The following is a 17,053-nucleotide window of genomic DNA, read 5'->3' on the forward strand; positions in this document are numbered from 1 at the left end:
GATTTGTAAACCTTTGCTAATTCTGATTTAGTGTTGTACTTGAGAACCAGTATTTTCATAGGCCCTTGAAGATCCTGAAGGTTTCCGGCACTTTCTCCATGATGAACATTGGATAAAATAGCTGGCACCAAGCACAGAGCACTGCACAAATGTAATCACTTAAATACATTTAAAAGTAAAGTTAACCTGTAATACGCTTTATAGTTACAGAAATATTACATGCATCTGGGAGGTCAACAAACATCATCACCCATTCAGGAAGGATGGGTGTCAAACTGATTTTATGGCCCAAAACAGTTTTGATTTAATGAAAAATCCAGATAATGATATTTTAAGAAAAAAGAGGACTGATAAAGTAGAACTTAATGTAATTAGTTTTCTCCTTTGATTATGCATATGTTCCCACTAATTTCCTCTTCTAGTCATTAATTTAGGGATCATGATTTATTCATATATTCATCAAATATTTATTTAACTATGATATTCCAAAATATAAAGAAATGATCATTGTTTTGTGCTGAGTTTTATGTTTTATTTAACTTCCAGATACTATCATACAACATTCATTGCAGGAAGAGGAAGATTAAACCAAAAGGCGAATATCAGCCTACATATAATAAAAATCATATCAGAGTAATAAGCTGTAAAACTGAATTTCTTGATACTCTATGATGAATTCAAGAATGTATGAAGAATCTTCAAAAGATGGCAAAATTTTCTTTCCCAAACTATACTCATTTGGTGTTAAACTAAAAGAAATGTAAGTTCTCACTATGCATTATTTAATTCTACTTTTGAGTCACCTTTCTTTGTTGTTGTTAATATGAGATTTTCTTTTATGGTATAATGCACTTACAGGAAAGATTATTTTTAACCAATAAAATTTTTAAATTACTTATAAAAAGTTTTTAAGAGGAGACCTTACTGAGGCCAAACCAAGCAGTTTACCAATTTCATAGATATATCTTTTTCTCTTTGAATTGATTCACAAGATTTAAAAATTAAATTTTGACCTCACTATCATTAATTCAATTTTTTATTACACTGCTCTCTAGGACACCTTTGTACATTAAGGTTGCATTGGTGTCACACTGGTTTACACGTTAATTTAAATATCCACAAAATTTAATAGATTATATTCCAATGAAGACATGTATTGGATAAATATCAGTCACAAATACTTTTTAAGCAAACGTTAAGCAGAAGCACTATGAGAAGTGACCAACAGCTATCAAATGTCATCACTTTCCTAAAGAAATTTATAAATTGGAGTGTTCAGACATTTATTTTTTCGGATGTGACTGTGAACTAGAGACTCCATAAGCCACCTGTTCAAATGAATTTCCTGTTACCCCTTAAAAGCAGAAATGTTTATACTATATGCATTTAACATTTTAATATCCCTGTACTATACTATTAGCATATGTTTGTTTTTAAGGTTATAGCTAAATTGATTGAAGTTACAGAAACACTCATTATTCTTAAGAGCAAATGAAACTCTGCATTGCAGTCTGAATGCTCATCCATAATTCAGGATTCCAGCCTAAAACATTATGCTCGAACAACCACAAATATTGGCAAAGGTGAAATATTGAACTGCTGCAGTAGCAACTACATTCTGTAGCAATATGTGTATGTGCTTTAATTTCCTAGCACCAGAAATAAAAATTAAAAGCAGAAAAATAGTCAACAATTATGGTTATAAACAAAATAAGCAAGACAGTACGCCAACTGCCCATTACTGGAAGCTATATACCTCTTATTAGTAATGTAGGACCTGGTAATCAATAAAATCCAAGAGGAGGGAAAATATCTTAGTTACTTGGATTATCCATCTTGGCAAAGAAATGGGAATTCTAGAAGAATGCTCTCATACATTTGAACTTTGAAAACAGCTACTCCAGTTTTATCTGAGTTTAACAGAGATTTATTTTTCCTCAGTTAATTATCTGGGCAATGATGCCAGCCCTCCAGTTCACTGGAGATTGTTTGGAGATTCCAGCAGACAAGCAGGGTTACTAAATACCCTTGACAGAAGGTCTCCTTCGACCTGGGAGCTTGGCCGCTGCGTGGGCATCAGTGAGGATGCAAATTGAGAACCCAGAGCAGGAGGGGACATTTGTCTTGCCAGCTGGAGTAGCAGAATCCACCCAGCAGAGCCATGTGTTAACACAGACCTGCGGGATCACCGCCACTTCCTGCCGTTTCACCGCACTTTCTGTGCTGCGGGCTACAGGGGACGCATTAAGTGACACTGCAGACCTTATATCAGCATTGCAGCCACGGATACCATATAGGCATGGATATATAGTTAGAGACTGAGACAGATAGAGGTAGATATAGTTAGAGAGAGATGTATATATAGTTAGGAGAGATACAGATACAGATATAGTTAGATATAGATATAATGATACAGATACAGATATGATATAGACAATGATAAAGATAATGATATAGTTGATATTGATATAGTAATAGATGCAGATACAGTATAGTTAGATATAGATATGGATACAATGATACAGAAAATGATATTGATAATGATATAGATGATATTGATAGATATATAGTAATAGATACAGATATAGTTTGATATATGGACATAATGATATAGAAAATGAAATAGACAATGATATAGATGATATTAAAAGATATAGATATAGAAATAGATACAGAAACAGATAGATATAAATATAGATATAATGATATAGATATATAGACAATGATATACAGTTAAAGATAAAGACAGATAGATGTAATACAGTTAGAGATCTAGATATAGTTAGGAGAGAGATATCAATTCAGATATAGTTAGATATAGATATAGATATAATGATATAGATAATGATATAGATATATAGAGATAGATAGAGATATATATAGATAATAACAGACATAAGATATAGATACAGATATAGATATATAAAGATTTACTTATAGATAGATAATGATATATAGATACAGATACAGATATAGATACAGTAATAGATACAGATATAGTTAGGTATAGTATAGATGCAGACACAGATACAGATATAGATATATAGATATATAGTTAGATAGATATAGATTATACATATAGTTATAGATATAATCATTTCTGTCAAAGACTAATGATAAGTATTTAGTCATCACTAATTTTGTCTCCCTTTTGAATTTCAAGGCTAATCGATTTAAATAACAGGTACCCTTATGGAATGGAATAACTCTTTCTTTCACTAGGAAAGAAAAATAATTACAGTAAGGACAGCCGCTTCATTATATAATAAAATTACTTATTTTATACAGCACAGAATACAAAAAGCCATTAACTTATCCCCTGACCCCAAAATCTGTGAGATTCGCAAAATTTGCCACAAATTATCAGACCTTCTGATCCAACTGCCTTCCGTGATACTTTGAAGCGCTCACTGTCACTCGGAATTTGTGGCGTTGAAAGCACCGTGGAGAGCTTCACGACAATTCTGAGAGGGGCTAAGCAGGGTGGGTAAGTTCTCTATTTGGCAAATGGGGCATTGAGGCACAAAGACATTAAGCAGGGCAGTGCTGTCACGATCTAGTAAGGCAGCATCTCCAGTTCTTTCCCCCACTCCACACACCTCAAGAAAAACCCTTTAGAGATCCACTACTTTAAAGGCAACTAAAGAAAACACTGAGGCTGTAGCATTCTTCATCGTCACCTTGCTCCTAACCATTGTCTTAATAATAAAAAGATTTCCACTCAAATCAAAATAAGAACCAAGAATACTGGAGCATGTGTTTACAAAGACCACAACCTGATTCACGTTTGCCCTCTATAACTTTCCTTTGTTGTCAACATGCGCTCATCAACGACTTCACACACAGACTCAAAGGAAAATTTGCTTTATTACCTAATTTACCCTCCCCACATTTGAAAGGGACCTGTCAGTTTCCTTTCCATCACTTTGCTGATGATGTCACCCAGGCACAAAAATGGGTCGGTAATTTGTCCCCAGGCAAACAGCAAAGAGACAGAAACACAAGAAGGGAACTCCATATTCAGTGTTCCCTCTACCCAAGTAAAGATAGACAATTTAAAAGTTCCAAAGTAGGGCCCATTGGCAAGGCACTGAACTCCAGAGCCATCTGTCATGACCATACGACCTGGCGGGCCCTGAGACTCAGCAGAGTTGTAAAACCTACTCTCTGGTTTATTGGACTTACCCAGGTCAGCTAACAGGGAGGTGAGGATGGTCAACCATCACACCAAGGAACCAAGAGACTCTACAACTACAAGCAGGAGAATCGCATCCATCAGCCATGTGGGATCTAAGCCCCCTCTCAATTTAGAGGTGGAGTGGACACTGCCATCCCAGGGTCCTCAGAATGGAGGAATAAAATATGGATTAGAGTGGATTTACTGGTATTCTACTACAGAATTATCGTGACTCTAGTGATGGAAGAAACTGTGTCATTGATGTGGAGACAGTGGCCATGGGAATTGCTTAGGGCAGGGAGAGGGAAAAAGAGATGTGATATGGGGGCATTTTAGGGACTCGAGGAGTTGTCCTGAATGATATTGCAGGGACAGATGCAGGACATTACATAGCCTGCCATAATCCACTGAGCGGACTGGGAGAGATTGTGAACTACAATGTAAACTATAATCTATGAAGTGCAGCAGTGCTCCAAAATGTATTCACCAAATGCAGTCAACATGCCACACTAATGAAAGAAGTTGTTAACATGGGAGGGGTAGGGGGTGTGGAGAATGGGGTATATGGGAACCTCATATGTTTAATGTAACATTTTGTGTGATCTATGTATCTTTAAAAAAAAAAGATAATAATAAAAAAAAAAAGATGGACAATTTAAATCTGAGCTCCTTGGCACTGGGCAGACCCAGTTTCCATTGCCTAGGACTACAAACAAAAGGATGATGGACAATGACCATCCCGAAAAACAGAGAGTATCTACAAAGGCAAGCAAGACCGTCCCATCCATCTGCACACTGGGATCTAAGGCCCCTCTCAATCAGAAGCAGAGTGGGCATCGCCATCCCCAAATCCTCAAGTTTGATGAACAAACAAACATACCGGCGGGAAGGCAACTATGGACTAAAGCAGAGAACAGTTTGACCTCGGAGGAGGTCTATGGCCACAGACTCTCAGCACTTACAGTTTTGTTTACCAAGGATCTTTTAGGAATGACAAATGGGATAGTTCAACAATAAATGGGAAATAAACACTGCTCACACTAAAGCATCCCGACTCGGCTCCAGGCCAATGAACTGAGTCGGCAGCTCTGGGCATTAGCAGCTCTTGGGCAAATAGGTGATACCTGGTCAGAAAAAGAGAAACTCCCAGCAGCACTAACCTCTTAGCATGTTCTGGGTCATGGACATTCAGGTTTGTCTGTATTTTGAAAGTCAGGAGTGCTTAAAAGGAAATGACTCCTATGAACAACAAACACTTTGTAAGCCCAGAGAGGGGATGTGACAGATTATTAACTATGGTGCAAAATTCTAATGACCACTTACTGGGGATACGAGAAAAACTAGGTTAAGATATAACAATATTTTTAAGTTCTCTTGAGAAAGGCTAGAGCAAAACTATCCTAATTTCAGATAATTTTATTATCCTAAAACTCTCCTAATTTCAGGATAATTTTATTATCCTAAAAACAGACGTTTTGAGGTGAGAAGGAGCTAGCATTGGGCTTATGATGAAAAAGCAATATTTTCACATACCTACAGGTGATAATTATTTTTATGGTTCAGGGAAGAGAATGACAGATTTACCTGTGAGTTGCCATAACATTTCACTGTATTCTCTTTTAAAAATCCAGTTTGACATCAGAGAAATAACCCTCATGGGGGACAGTGGTTCTATAAAACTTAACGCTACCGCTAACCATTAACCTAGTTATACTGTGTTTTGATTTAGAGACTGGTTGGGTCTCTAGGCACTTTCCAGTTGGGAGAGGCCACAGGTTTACTTATTTGTCAATAGCATAGAGCTATTTGTCCACCATTGTCCAGATACCCTTACTGGAGCTTTGTCATCAGTATTGTATTGTCATCAGTACCGTATTGCCATAGGCATTGCTGAAGGACAGCCTTGATATATTTCGCAATAACTCTGAATTCCCAACTGGATACTGGATAGCCATTAAAGTCACCTGAATGCAGATACAAAATCACAAAAACTCCTCTGTCTGTTTCTTTTATCTACACAGAGGGCAGCGTGCTTAAACAGCACACACAAGTTGGGCGGCGCTGGGATCAAAGCCACCCTTTTGCTCATCTTTGCGGCAGGTTCACGAAATTAAGGAAAAAGGCAAGCAAGTGTAAATTTTTCTGCGACAAGCTCAAAGTTGAACTGCAGCCATCTGCGCTTACCTTGCAGCCTTTGCATCACGTTGGCGATGTCGCGAGGAGACCGCGAAGCTGTTCTGGAGACCGCCATGGTGCCACGTGTGGCATGAAAGCAATGCCAGGAGAAATCTCTACCCTGGCTCGTGCAGGACTACCTTGCTCTAGGAATCATCTGGAACACGTCAGACCTGTCGGGTTCCAAACGAATCCCAGACGCTGGCAACAGCCAGTAAGGACACAGCACCGAAGGTTGGACACCCCTTCCTTTTCTTTTCTTGTTTGAAGACTGTCCTCTTAAATGAACTCAGGAACCTGAAAAGCAAAAAGAAAAGGCACGATGTGAAAAAAAAATCTACAGAGGTCACCAGAGTGCGAACAGGAGAACTAGTTATATTCTATTTGAACAGATGATTCATTATCAGGTAAAGCAACTAACATGAAAACACTTTCACAAATAAGAATATGAAATGTCAGGAATTCTTACGATATGTAAGATAAGACATAATGTGACATATATAAGATTGGTTGCTCAATGGAGAAATGTTCACCTATCTTCTGTGTCTTCTTTCAAACCCATAAACTTTCTCCATTGATATATGAAGGCAAAAATACTTAAAACACTGAGTTTATTTCTCAATAGTCACAGATTCTTTCATATGTATTTGAACCTGCTCTGCAGACATGTGTGACTCTATTTCATTGTTCCCTTTCCAGGAATGAGATCAAATCTTTACTCCTAATAAGAACTTGAAGATTCAAAATGGTAAAAATGTAAAACAATGCCAAGCAAAAATTTTAAGTTATAAATACTCTAAATTTAGAATCAAAATGGGCTTGATTTAGCTTTATATTCTACCCAAAAAGAAAAAACTTCAGTTATGGAAGCAAAGTAGAGGTAGGCTAAGCAGAGAGGGAATATGCATTCCAACCCTTCGTGAAATCTCTCACTTGCTCAAGGTTAATTAATCTTTTTGGGCTGAGGGAGGTGAAAAAGAGGTAGGAGAGAAGTTGATGAAATCTTGACATTGAGAAATGTATTTTGAACGAGGATTTCCTAATTCTTGAGTCAGGAACTCAAAGAAAAGATCTTGCCATGAGCAAGATAATTAATGACAGGAAGAAATGGGGGACGGGGAGAACATGAGTAACGCCTTCAAGAAAGAAACTTAACCAAGGGGCCAAAGTGAGGAGGCCTGTGTGACAATGAGAATTTATTACAGTTCCTGCTGCATCTCCAGGCTATGATGACCAGGTAGGAAAAAGGAATAGGGGGTGTTCAAAAACGTAACAACAGCAAAAGTATAAAGAAAACACAACACAAATATGTGGGATGACCCACCAGCTGGAGGGAAAAAGAAAACAAGAGAGGTCTATGAGTGTTCTAAAAATCCTCTTATAACCTAAATGCATGGTCCATTCAAACAGTGTTATGAAGTAAAGATTTTTTAGGCAATGGAGGATAATCACAGATTAAAACTGTTTTAAAGTTGGCATCTGGTTAGAATACACAAACGCAAAACTGATACATTTTTTAGACTACTTTCTAAGAAAGGATGCAAAGCACTGTAAACTCATGTTGCCTTCTATGAAAAAAAAATCACCAAAAGGGTGTTCTGGAGCAAGAAAGCATTACCAACTTGTCCTTAGAATGAACAACAGAAGTTGGTGAGAAGGTGGAGGCCACCTCTTGGTAAAAGGAATATTTACTAGAAGCAAAATCCAATACCTGGCATCTCTGGCATATTGAGTTGTACACCCCAGAAATAAAACAGGTTCTTAATCTTAACCTACATGCAAATTGGTGTGATCCAATTATAAATAGGATCTCTTCAGTTCGTTATTTCTAGTTAAGGTGTGACCCAACTGAACCATCTTAATCTGATCTTAATCTGATCACTGGGGGCCTTTATAAGCAGAAGAAATTCAGACATGGTGAGGGAAAACCACAGGGAGGAGCCAGAAGCCAGAAGTCAACAGAACCCAGAGGAGAAAAGAGAACTCATTGCCACGGGACAGGAAAGCCAAGGAACCCAAGGATTGCCAGTGCCAGAACGCTAGGGACCCCAGAAAGAAGCAAGCCTTCTAGCCTTTGAAACTGTAAAGCCAATAAACTCCCATTGTCTTAGCCAACCCATTGTGTGGTATTTGTCAGACCAGCTGTTCAACTAAGACACCTATCTTCCAGATGAGAGCAGTACCACTCAGCAGCCTGATTTCCATGGGATTCTTAGGGGAGAAACAATTATTTATGGCTGGGCTGTCACACATCGAGTCTTATGGCTGTGATGGAATTGTGTGCCCATTAGCAGCATGCATCTCACGAGGAAACTAGTCCACCTGCCCACACACAAAGGTTACCTTAATTTCAGAGACTACTGGTCCAGGAAAAGTGCCTGAGGGATCTTACAAATGATTCCTCTAAGCCCTTAGAAGCTTAGGTTCTCCAAATGCAAGCATAAAACTTCTGAAATCTATCTCTGTCTATCATCTATCTCTCTACCTATCATCTATCAGTCTATTATCTATCTGTCTCTCTATTAACTATCCATCTCTATCATCTATATATCTATATCTGTATCTATATCTATATATACACTAAGTAGAGATGAGGGGGTGAAATTCATTTCAATTCAGCTATCCCACTCCAGGTCCTCCTGAATCCTAGAGTTCAAAGATGATTAAAACATGACCCCACCGTCAATAGAGAATTATGGAATTAAGGGGATTTTTCTAAGTCATCCCATCACAGATCACCATGCCTCTACTCTCTTCCAGTTCACATGTGTGCTGCACAACAGATTAATCCTGAAATCTCTTAATTTGGTGCCACATGAAACACGGAACTTCTCCGCAGTGTCCAACTTGAGCCTCTGTCTCCAGGCTTACTGCCATGGTGTAACCAATACGTTCTGAATGCCCAAGAGCCATGCTGGCGGTACTAAGATGATCATCACACAGAAGCCAATTTGAAGAGCTTAGAACAGTGGGAGACATAGACAGAGAAAAGGTCATGTAAAAATGCCACAAGCAAGCACTACTATAGAGATGGAAGGATACAAAGCATGGGTGCTAAGCCAATCTGGAAGTTCTGAAAAAGCATACCGGGAGGGAACTAACATCTGAATCAAGGGTGATCAAGTGAAAACTGTGAATGTCACACTGCAGGCTGTGTGATCAGCCTGGTTCCTATGTGGAAATACCACATTATATGCTAAAGGACTCTGCCACGTGCCATTCTGGGGTGAGGCCAAAGAAGGGAGTGGTGTCCAGATGGCTGAGAGTCTATCTACTGTCTTGGAAGCTTGATCCTGACCCTCTAAGATGCAAGAGAGAACCAATGAAGAATCTTAAGATTGGAGTGACCAGGTATAGTTTGGATTATTCTAGCTATAGTTTTTAAGGTGGATTTAAGGTGGGCAAGACCTGAGTATCAGGAAGAAGGGTTAGGAAAGCAACTCAGGAGATCAAGTGAGAGGTGATGAGAGAAGGAGTCACAGCAGTGGCACCAGAGTGATCAGAGGGGGAAAGCTGAGAAAACTGGAGGAGGCAAAATTTGCAACACTCGGTGCCTGGCTGGTGGCTGGTGGGAGACAGGGCTGCCAGGGAATTTAGGGGATTCTGGGATTGCCTGGGTCATGGGGTCTTTACTGAGCTCAGCAGTGCAGTGGCTGTGCAGGTTTTCCTTCCCAATGCCCTGCATTTTGCATCCTCAACATCCTTGCAGAACTATTTCTTCATTGCCCCTTCACATGCCATACTCATCTCCACCATTGCTCCAGTGGTTTTTTGCCTCTCTGCTACACTCATAGCTGGAAAAATCCAGTGCATCACTAAATACCTCTCCCGGGACCCACATCCTACCTAAAGCCTCCTCTAAACATGCCAGCATTACGTTCCCTCAACTCACAATTGTCATAAAGTCTTCACCATTGCTAGTCTCATCTCACTTGAACAGGACTGTGACCCTTTCTCAAGTATAGCGACTATCACCCTTATTGCTTTGACATTTCCCCCACAGACACCAAGTAAATCCCTGAACAAGTCTCAGGTCCTTGACACATACTTTTGTTTCATTAAATCAAGTTCATAATATTTTACCTCCACGAGATAACTCCCAGAAAACCTCTCTTCCTTATTGCAAAAGAAGTTGATGCAACAGTCTTCCTTTTAAAGACTTGAGATCAAACCTTTTGCTTTCACTAATCCTGTATATATGCATATCTTATTTTGTGACGTTATAATTTTCTTGCTTTTGATGGATAGTTTAATGTTGAGGGACATATGATTTGATGAGGACTTAAAAGTTAATTGAAAATAAAAGGAGGTTGGGAATTAAGAGGTATGAGTTCTGGGCTTGGCTTTGTTCCAATAAGTTTGTGATTTGAGCTGGTTCTATATATAGAGGTCCTCAAGAGCTGCCTATGGGATGGAATAGTTCAGGAAAAGCTAAGAATTTGGACTAAGAAAGACCTGGAAATACCACCTCACACCCACTAGAATGACTATTTTTTTCAAAATGGAAAATAACAAGCATTGGAAAGGATGTAACGAAATTGAAGCGCTCATGCATTGTTGGTGAGAATGTGAAATGGTGCAACCAATGCAGAAAGTAATATGGTGGTTCCTCAAAAAGTTAAATATAGAATTATCCTATGATCCAGAAACTCTACTCCTAGGTATGTATCCAAAGAAATTTAAAACTGGGATTCAAACAGTTTTTTGGTACTCGTACACCAATGCTCACAGCAGCATTATTCACAATAGCTAAAAAGTGGAAACAATCCAAGTGTCCATGAGCAAGTGAATGACTATACGAAATGTGTTATGTACATACAATAGAGTTATTTAGCCATAAAAAGGAATGAAGTTCTGATGCTACAATACAGATGAAACTTAGAGACAGTATGCTGAGTGAAATAAGCAAGGTACATAAGGACAATCCTATATGATTCCATTCATATGAAATATCTAGAAAGAGAGAATTTGTAGAGACAGAAAATAGGTTCAAGATTATCAGGAAATGGGGAGGGGAAGGAAAGGGGCAGTTGTTGCTTAGTGGGTATAAAGAGTAGGGAAATTTTAAAATAAAAGTAATAGAAAATGGGATTGTGGCTGAAAAGGGTGGTCTAGGGATATAAATGTCAATTGAAAGAAAGCTAGAGGGTAATCTAGGGACTGAATAACAGGAAACTCAGATAGATGAGAATTGTTGTTAATAGTACAAGTAAAAGAATGTCCTTCTACGAACTAGAACAATTATATATCGCTACTGCAAGGTAGTAAGAATATGGAGAAGCATGGGAAAAAATATAACTAATGTAACCTACGGACTCTAGTTTATGGCAATAGTGTAATTTTCTTCCATCAATGTCAAACATGCACTGTGTTAATAATAGGGGGATATGGAAAAAATATACCAAATGTACGCTCTAGACTGTAGTTAGTGGTAATAGCCTGATGTCTGATAATATTATTTCATAATCTGTAACAAAGGTTCCACAACAATGTAGTAGGTGGGTGGAGGGGTGCTGTATGGGGATCCCACACAAGTACATGATTGTTTTATAAGTTCACAACTTCTCTAATAAAAATATATTTTAAAAAAGTAATAGAAGGAGGGAAGCGGATGTGGCTCAATTGATTGGGCTCCCATCTACAATATGGGAAGCAAACCCAGGGCCTTCTTGTGAAGGAAAGCTGGCCCATGCCCACGGAGAGCTGACGGTCCACGCCCATGGAGAGTTGGCACAGTGAGATGACGCAACAAAGGGAGACAAACAGACACAGAAGAACACGCAACGAATGGACACCGAGAGGAGACAGCAGCAAGCAAGCCACAAGGGGAGGGGGCAATAAACACATTAAATAAATCTTTAAAAAAAAAAAGTAATAGGAGGAGAGAGGGGAGAGGGAGAAAGGGAAGGAGGAAGGGAAGGAAGGGGAAAAAAAGAAAAAAGCCAAGACAGAAGGAAAACAGAATGGAACGAAATCTGAATTCTAGCTCTTACTGTCCACATGACCTTAAGAAATGGTCACCTTTCCAAGCCCTTATTTCTTCACCTGTAAAATGGGGTAATTTCATGTTAAATTAGGTGCAGTTTGATCTTGCTTAAATTAAACTTGAAAAGTATGCAGTGTCCCTAGCAGATTAGTGGGCTTGTAGAGGGGACTCAGCCTATACCTGGCCTTCACCTTCCCCTCCCCGGCCACGGCTGCTCCTGCCACCAAGTGTGGGCTGGGCCTCGACTTGCCATCTCTCCAGTGAGCCCTGCAGTTACCTAGGGCAGCACCAGTGACCGCTAAGCCCACCTCCGGTACGAGGCCATCCTGCTCGGCATTCCTTCCTTGGGCTCAGTGAGGGCATGACAGTGCCCTGGTTGTGGACTTACCCTTCAGTACCAGAGCCACAGAGGAAGGTCCAGCACCCTCCAGGGGCTCTCTTTCCCAGGGTAGTTAAAAGAGCTTTCAGTAGTTGCAGGATGTGGTGGCAGGGAAGGGGTGGCGGGGAGAGGCTGAAGGCTGCTGCCAGGTCGTGGGATGAAAAGGAGAACTGGTAAACACGGATGTATACCAAGTAACCGTCCCTGCACCAACACCAAATCTTTCCAGGGAAGGAACTAGGGTTACAGTTTAGCTAATACACCCACCAAACCTGGAAGAGGTATGTTTTCTTCCAACAAACAGTATCGAGCAAAGTCGTGAAGGACGAGGGACAACGTGGCTGAATACGGTCAGGGACAAGGTAGGCAAGCCCAGAGAGGGAGACGAAGAGCAAAGAGCCCTACAATAAAGTACGGTGAGTACTGTGATGGGAAATCCAGACGACTGTGGGACAAACAGGGCCCCTCAAAAACCATCTGCTACACTGATGGTGCAGGATGCAGAGGGAATTGAGGCTATCTGCTATCTGGGATTCTCCTGGCTGTACCCTGTGCTCTTCTTAGCACCAACACCTGTGAAAGAAGAGACTCTCAACTGAATTACGCAGTCTCTAAACAGAATTGACTACTGTAGCAGTTTGATGTAATTGATGAATTCCAGAAAGAAATATTGGCTTATGCTTGTAATCAGATCTGTACCTGGGCATGACTGAGTTATGATTAGGGCGTTGAGTCCCCACCCCTTAGAGGGTGGAGGCATGGCAAAGAACAGAGTTGAGGGCTTTTAATGTAGAAGTTTTGATGTTGGAGTTTGATGCTGAAGACTTAAACAGGAGCCCTGGGAAGTCAGCACGCAGAGGAAAGAGAAGCCAGCCCCAGGAAGGAAGGAACCTTGAACCCAGAGAAAAGCAAGCCCCAGGAACGTAGGAACCCAGGAAGCCTGAACCCTCACAGACGTCGGCTGCCTTCTTACTCCAATACATGAAAATAGACTTTGGTGAGGGAAGGAACTTATGCTTTATGGCCTGGTATCTGTAAGCTCCTACCCCAAATAAGTACCCTTTAGAAAAACCAACCAATTTCTGGTATTTTGCATCAGCACCGTTTGACTGACACAGCTGCTAAAGCATTTTCTTCCTTGTGCTACTAAAGAGGAATACATTAAGGAAAGCATTAGAAGAAACACTACCAGGTCACTAAAATCCATCTTAGAGCAACGCAACCCAATTTTTTGGTTGTAGGAAACAACAACAGAAAATCCCAAGCTCTGAAACCCCCACAGGTGATATGCGTCATTTCTAATTGAAAAAGATGAACCATGCGTCATTTCTAATTGAAAAAGATGACCCGAGACCTTAAACTTGCAAACAGATTCAGAGCAGTAGGAAGTATGGATATTACCCAAATAAATGTGTAAATATGTACAAGCACAACACTAAAGTTAAAACCCACTGTTAAACCTAAGCAAAAAGGCTTAGTGAACAAACCTCAACTCCCCTCATCGGCAATCTTTTGCTTGAGGCACATAGTGTGCCCATTAAAATTTATTAAGTTTTCTCTCTAGTCACTTAGTAATGGTGGTCATTAATAAAAACACGAATACAGTCAAAAAGCAGGGGAGAAGAAGAGCGTCCTTGGATTAATACAAATACATCGTTAATGTGTCAATAGGACATCAGTAACTAGCACTATTAAGTATTCACTATTATTACAGGGGAACAAATGAAAATTGGTCCTTTCTGTAGAAGAACAAGAATATGAACAAGTAATTGAGACAAAGTACAGAGCTGATCTGCATGCAAGTTGTGTATCATGATATCATTTTTTTTTATGGTAAGCCTAGAGTATACATTATCCCCGAAGAGATCTGCTCGTTTCCTTCCATACTTGGTTAGAGTATACACTGCACTCCTTGTCAGATGTCAGTTTCCACTGAACTAGGTCCCCGAGTAAGGACCAGGAACACAGAGGTGCAGATGCCCCCCAGCCGCAGGGGTGTCTGTCAGTCCAGGCCACAGGGTGTGGCCCCAATAGTGAGAACTGGGGCAGCAAAACTGCTACCCACCTTGCCCAGTCACGGGCTTCTAACATCCTGTTTCAGTTACGCCTCATTTCAATTCTAAGAAGCTGTGCCTGCTGCAGAATTATCTACGGGCAGGTCCCAGGGTAGCAGCCTCTGCACATTTAATACAGCAGTTCTTGAAAAATTTTTAAATGGTAACCTACCTTACTCCAACCCCATGCCCCCCTCCCCGCCCCTGCAGGAAGGAATCAAGGGGAAACAATTCTTTTGTGGGGACGTTGAGGACAGAATAAACCAGTATGTAAAAAAAAAAAAAATCCTGAGTTAAGAATGATAAAAATGAGGATATAATGTAATAGCTGGGAAAATATTTTCAAAGGCTTACAATATTATTATTTGGGTCAGTCTGGAGATGTTTCTTTATCTTCATGAAACATTAAGTTAGCATTGCTGTAGCAGGTTTTGTTCTAAATCTGCCACAAAGTAAAAAAACAGACTCGAAAATACAAGAGAAACTGGGTATGCATTCATTACACTATTCTGATGATATCAGGAACTTTTTATCCAACCTAATAATATTTCTCATCATGAGGAATAGACAGCTTCTCAAAGAACAATCTTCATGAGTCATGACTGAATCAGCATTTTATGCAGATTTTTGCCATAGTAAAAACCTTTGCTTACTGGAGAATTGTTATACTCTGTCTTGCATAGACTTCTGCTTTCTTTAAAAAGGAGAAACTAGACGAATTAAAAAAAAGAGTAAGTATGAACGAAGAATAAATTAATTCATTTTGAACTTTCTTAAAGGGTCACAGAAAAATGTCAGATACGTACAGGTTTTCCACTTCAAATTGCAAGCCCAGGCAGGAACACTTCAGGATGCTAGGGCCATTTTCACACCTGCTCTCTCCCCCTGGGCTGCACCTGACCCCGCGGAGGAGAGTCTGAGCTTGCGGCCTTGGAAGGCTGCCGTCCCAGCCATCACCCTGAACGCCGTCTCCCCAGGGGCTCCCCGTGCTCAGCGGCCGGTGGCTGCTTTAGTTTGCCCTGCGCCTTGCCAGGCACCTGCTCCTCCGTGAGCCACCATCTCCCGCAGCTCCCCGGGGAGCAGAGCTCAAGCTCCGTGTCTTGCTGGAGCGGAGATGAAAGTTATCTTGACCTCTAGCGCGGGTCGGATGGCCGCGACGCCACCGTGACGGGCCCCGGGGGAGGGTGACAGGACCCCGCCCCCGCCCTGGCTGCAGCTCCCCGGCCCCTCCCCCTTCCCTTCCTAAAATAGTCGGGGGTGGAGGAAGGGAGGTCCCTGGAACGGCTTCAGGGCCCTGCACCCCCCACCCAATAGTCCCAGCGGCGACCGGCACGACGTGGGGGGGGGGGGGGCCGCCTTCGCTTCTGCATCCCAGGAGCTCAGGGGATGTGCCACAAGCGGAAACGACAACTCCGCAAGGGGGGATATTAATAGCGACGTCTACGCACAAGATGCAAGGAGATCGCTCGGCGACCTGCCTCCCTCCTGCACGAGCCTCACCCGCGCACACACGCACCCACCCCCCACCCCCCCGAAGTAGGCGCAGCCTGCAAGTGCAAACTTGCTCTCCATCCGTCTGCGGCGTGTGTCGGCTTCCACCTGGCCCTTTACCTTCTCTCCCTGACCGGCGGCGAAGCGAGCAGGCGGATCCTTGCGCGGCTTCAGTCCGGCGGTGCGGGAGCCGGCGGTCTCAGTGGCTCCCTTCCTGCCAGCCCCTGGGACCCTCGGGCCGGGTGCGGGGCCGCCCGGGTGACCCGGTACGATGCCGCCCGCGGCCCCCGCGCCCCTGTCGCCGGAGCACTGGCTCCTGCGCCCAGTGGCTCGCCGGCGCCCTCCCTCTCTCGTAATCGCTTCTCCTCCCGGCGGCACCCTGAGCTCTGAGGCCTTCGCTCCAGCTCCCCCACCCCGCCCCGGCCCCGCAGCCAGCCCTCCCTGCGGAAGGGGAGATGTCACAGCGCGGTCCCACCCCGGGGCCCGCGGCCCGCCACGAACCCGCCCTCGCCACGCCCCTCGGCTGCTCCGCGCCGGCTGCGAGGTGCGCGGGGACCCGGAGGCGCGCGCCAGGGTACCCCTGTCTCTTCGAGGTGCACAGCCTCGGAGCTCGCCCGTGCGTGCGTCCCCGCCGCAGCCAAGCCGCCTGCGCCCACCCTCTGGGTGCGCGGCCCCCTCCCCCAGGGGGGCCCCCCGACCTTGGGGCTCCCTGTTCCCGAGGGGGAGCCGGCGCTCGGGCTCACTTTGGCCGCCGATTGCCCCTGTCCAGCTGACCTGGCTGAGCAGAGCGC

General features: G+C 42.4%; 1 protein-coding gene across 1 annotated transcript in view; it reads right to left on the minus strand.

The window, feature by feature from the left end:
- The window catches only part of SYNE1 (spectrin repeat containing nuclear envelope protein 1), a 497,459-nt gene extending 480,886 nt beyond the window's left edge, over positions 1 to 16,573 (minus strand). Inside the window, exons 1-2 of the mRNA XM_058289685.2 lie at positions 16,383 to 16,573; positions 6,362 to 6,649 (exon numbers count right to left, since the gene is read on the minus strand). Coding sequence (XP_058145668.1) covers positions 6,362 to 6,428 — 67 coding nt within the window. The 5' untranslated portion in view covers positions 6,429 to 6,649; positions 16,383 to 16,573. The remainder of the gene's footprint in view (positions 1 to 6,361; positions 6,650 to 16,382) is intronic.
- Positions 16,574 to 17,053: the final 480 nt, after the last annotated feature.

Source organism: Dasypus novemcinctus, chromosome 28, assembly GCF_030445035.2.
Source record: "Dasypus novemcinctus isolate mDasNov1 chromosome 28, mDasNov1.1.hap2, whole genome shotgun sequence".
NCBI classification, from domain to species: domain Eukaryota; kingdom Metazoa; phylum Chordata; class Mammalia; order Cingulata; family Dasypodidae; genus Dasypus; species Dasypus novemcinctus.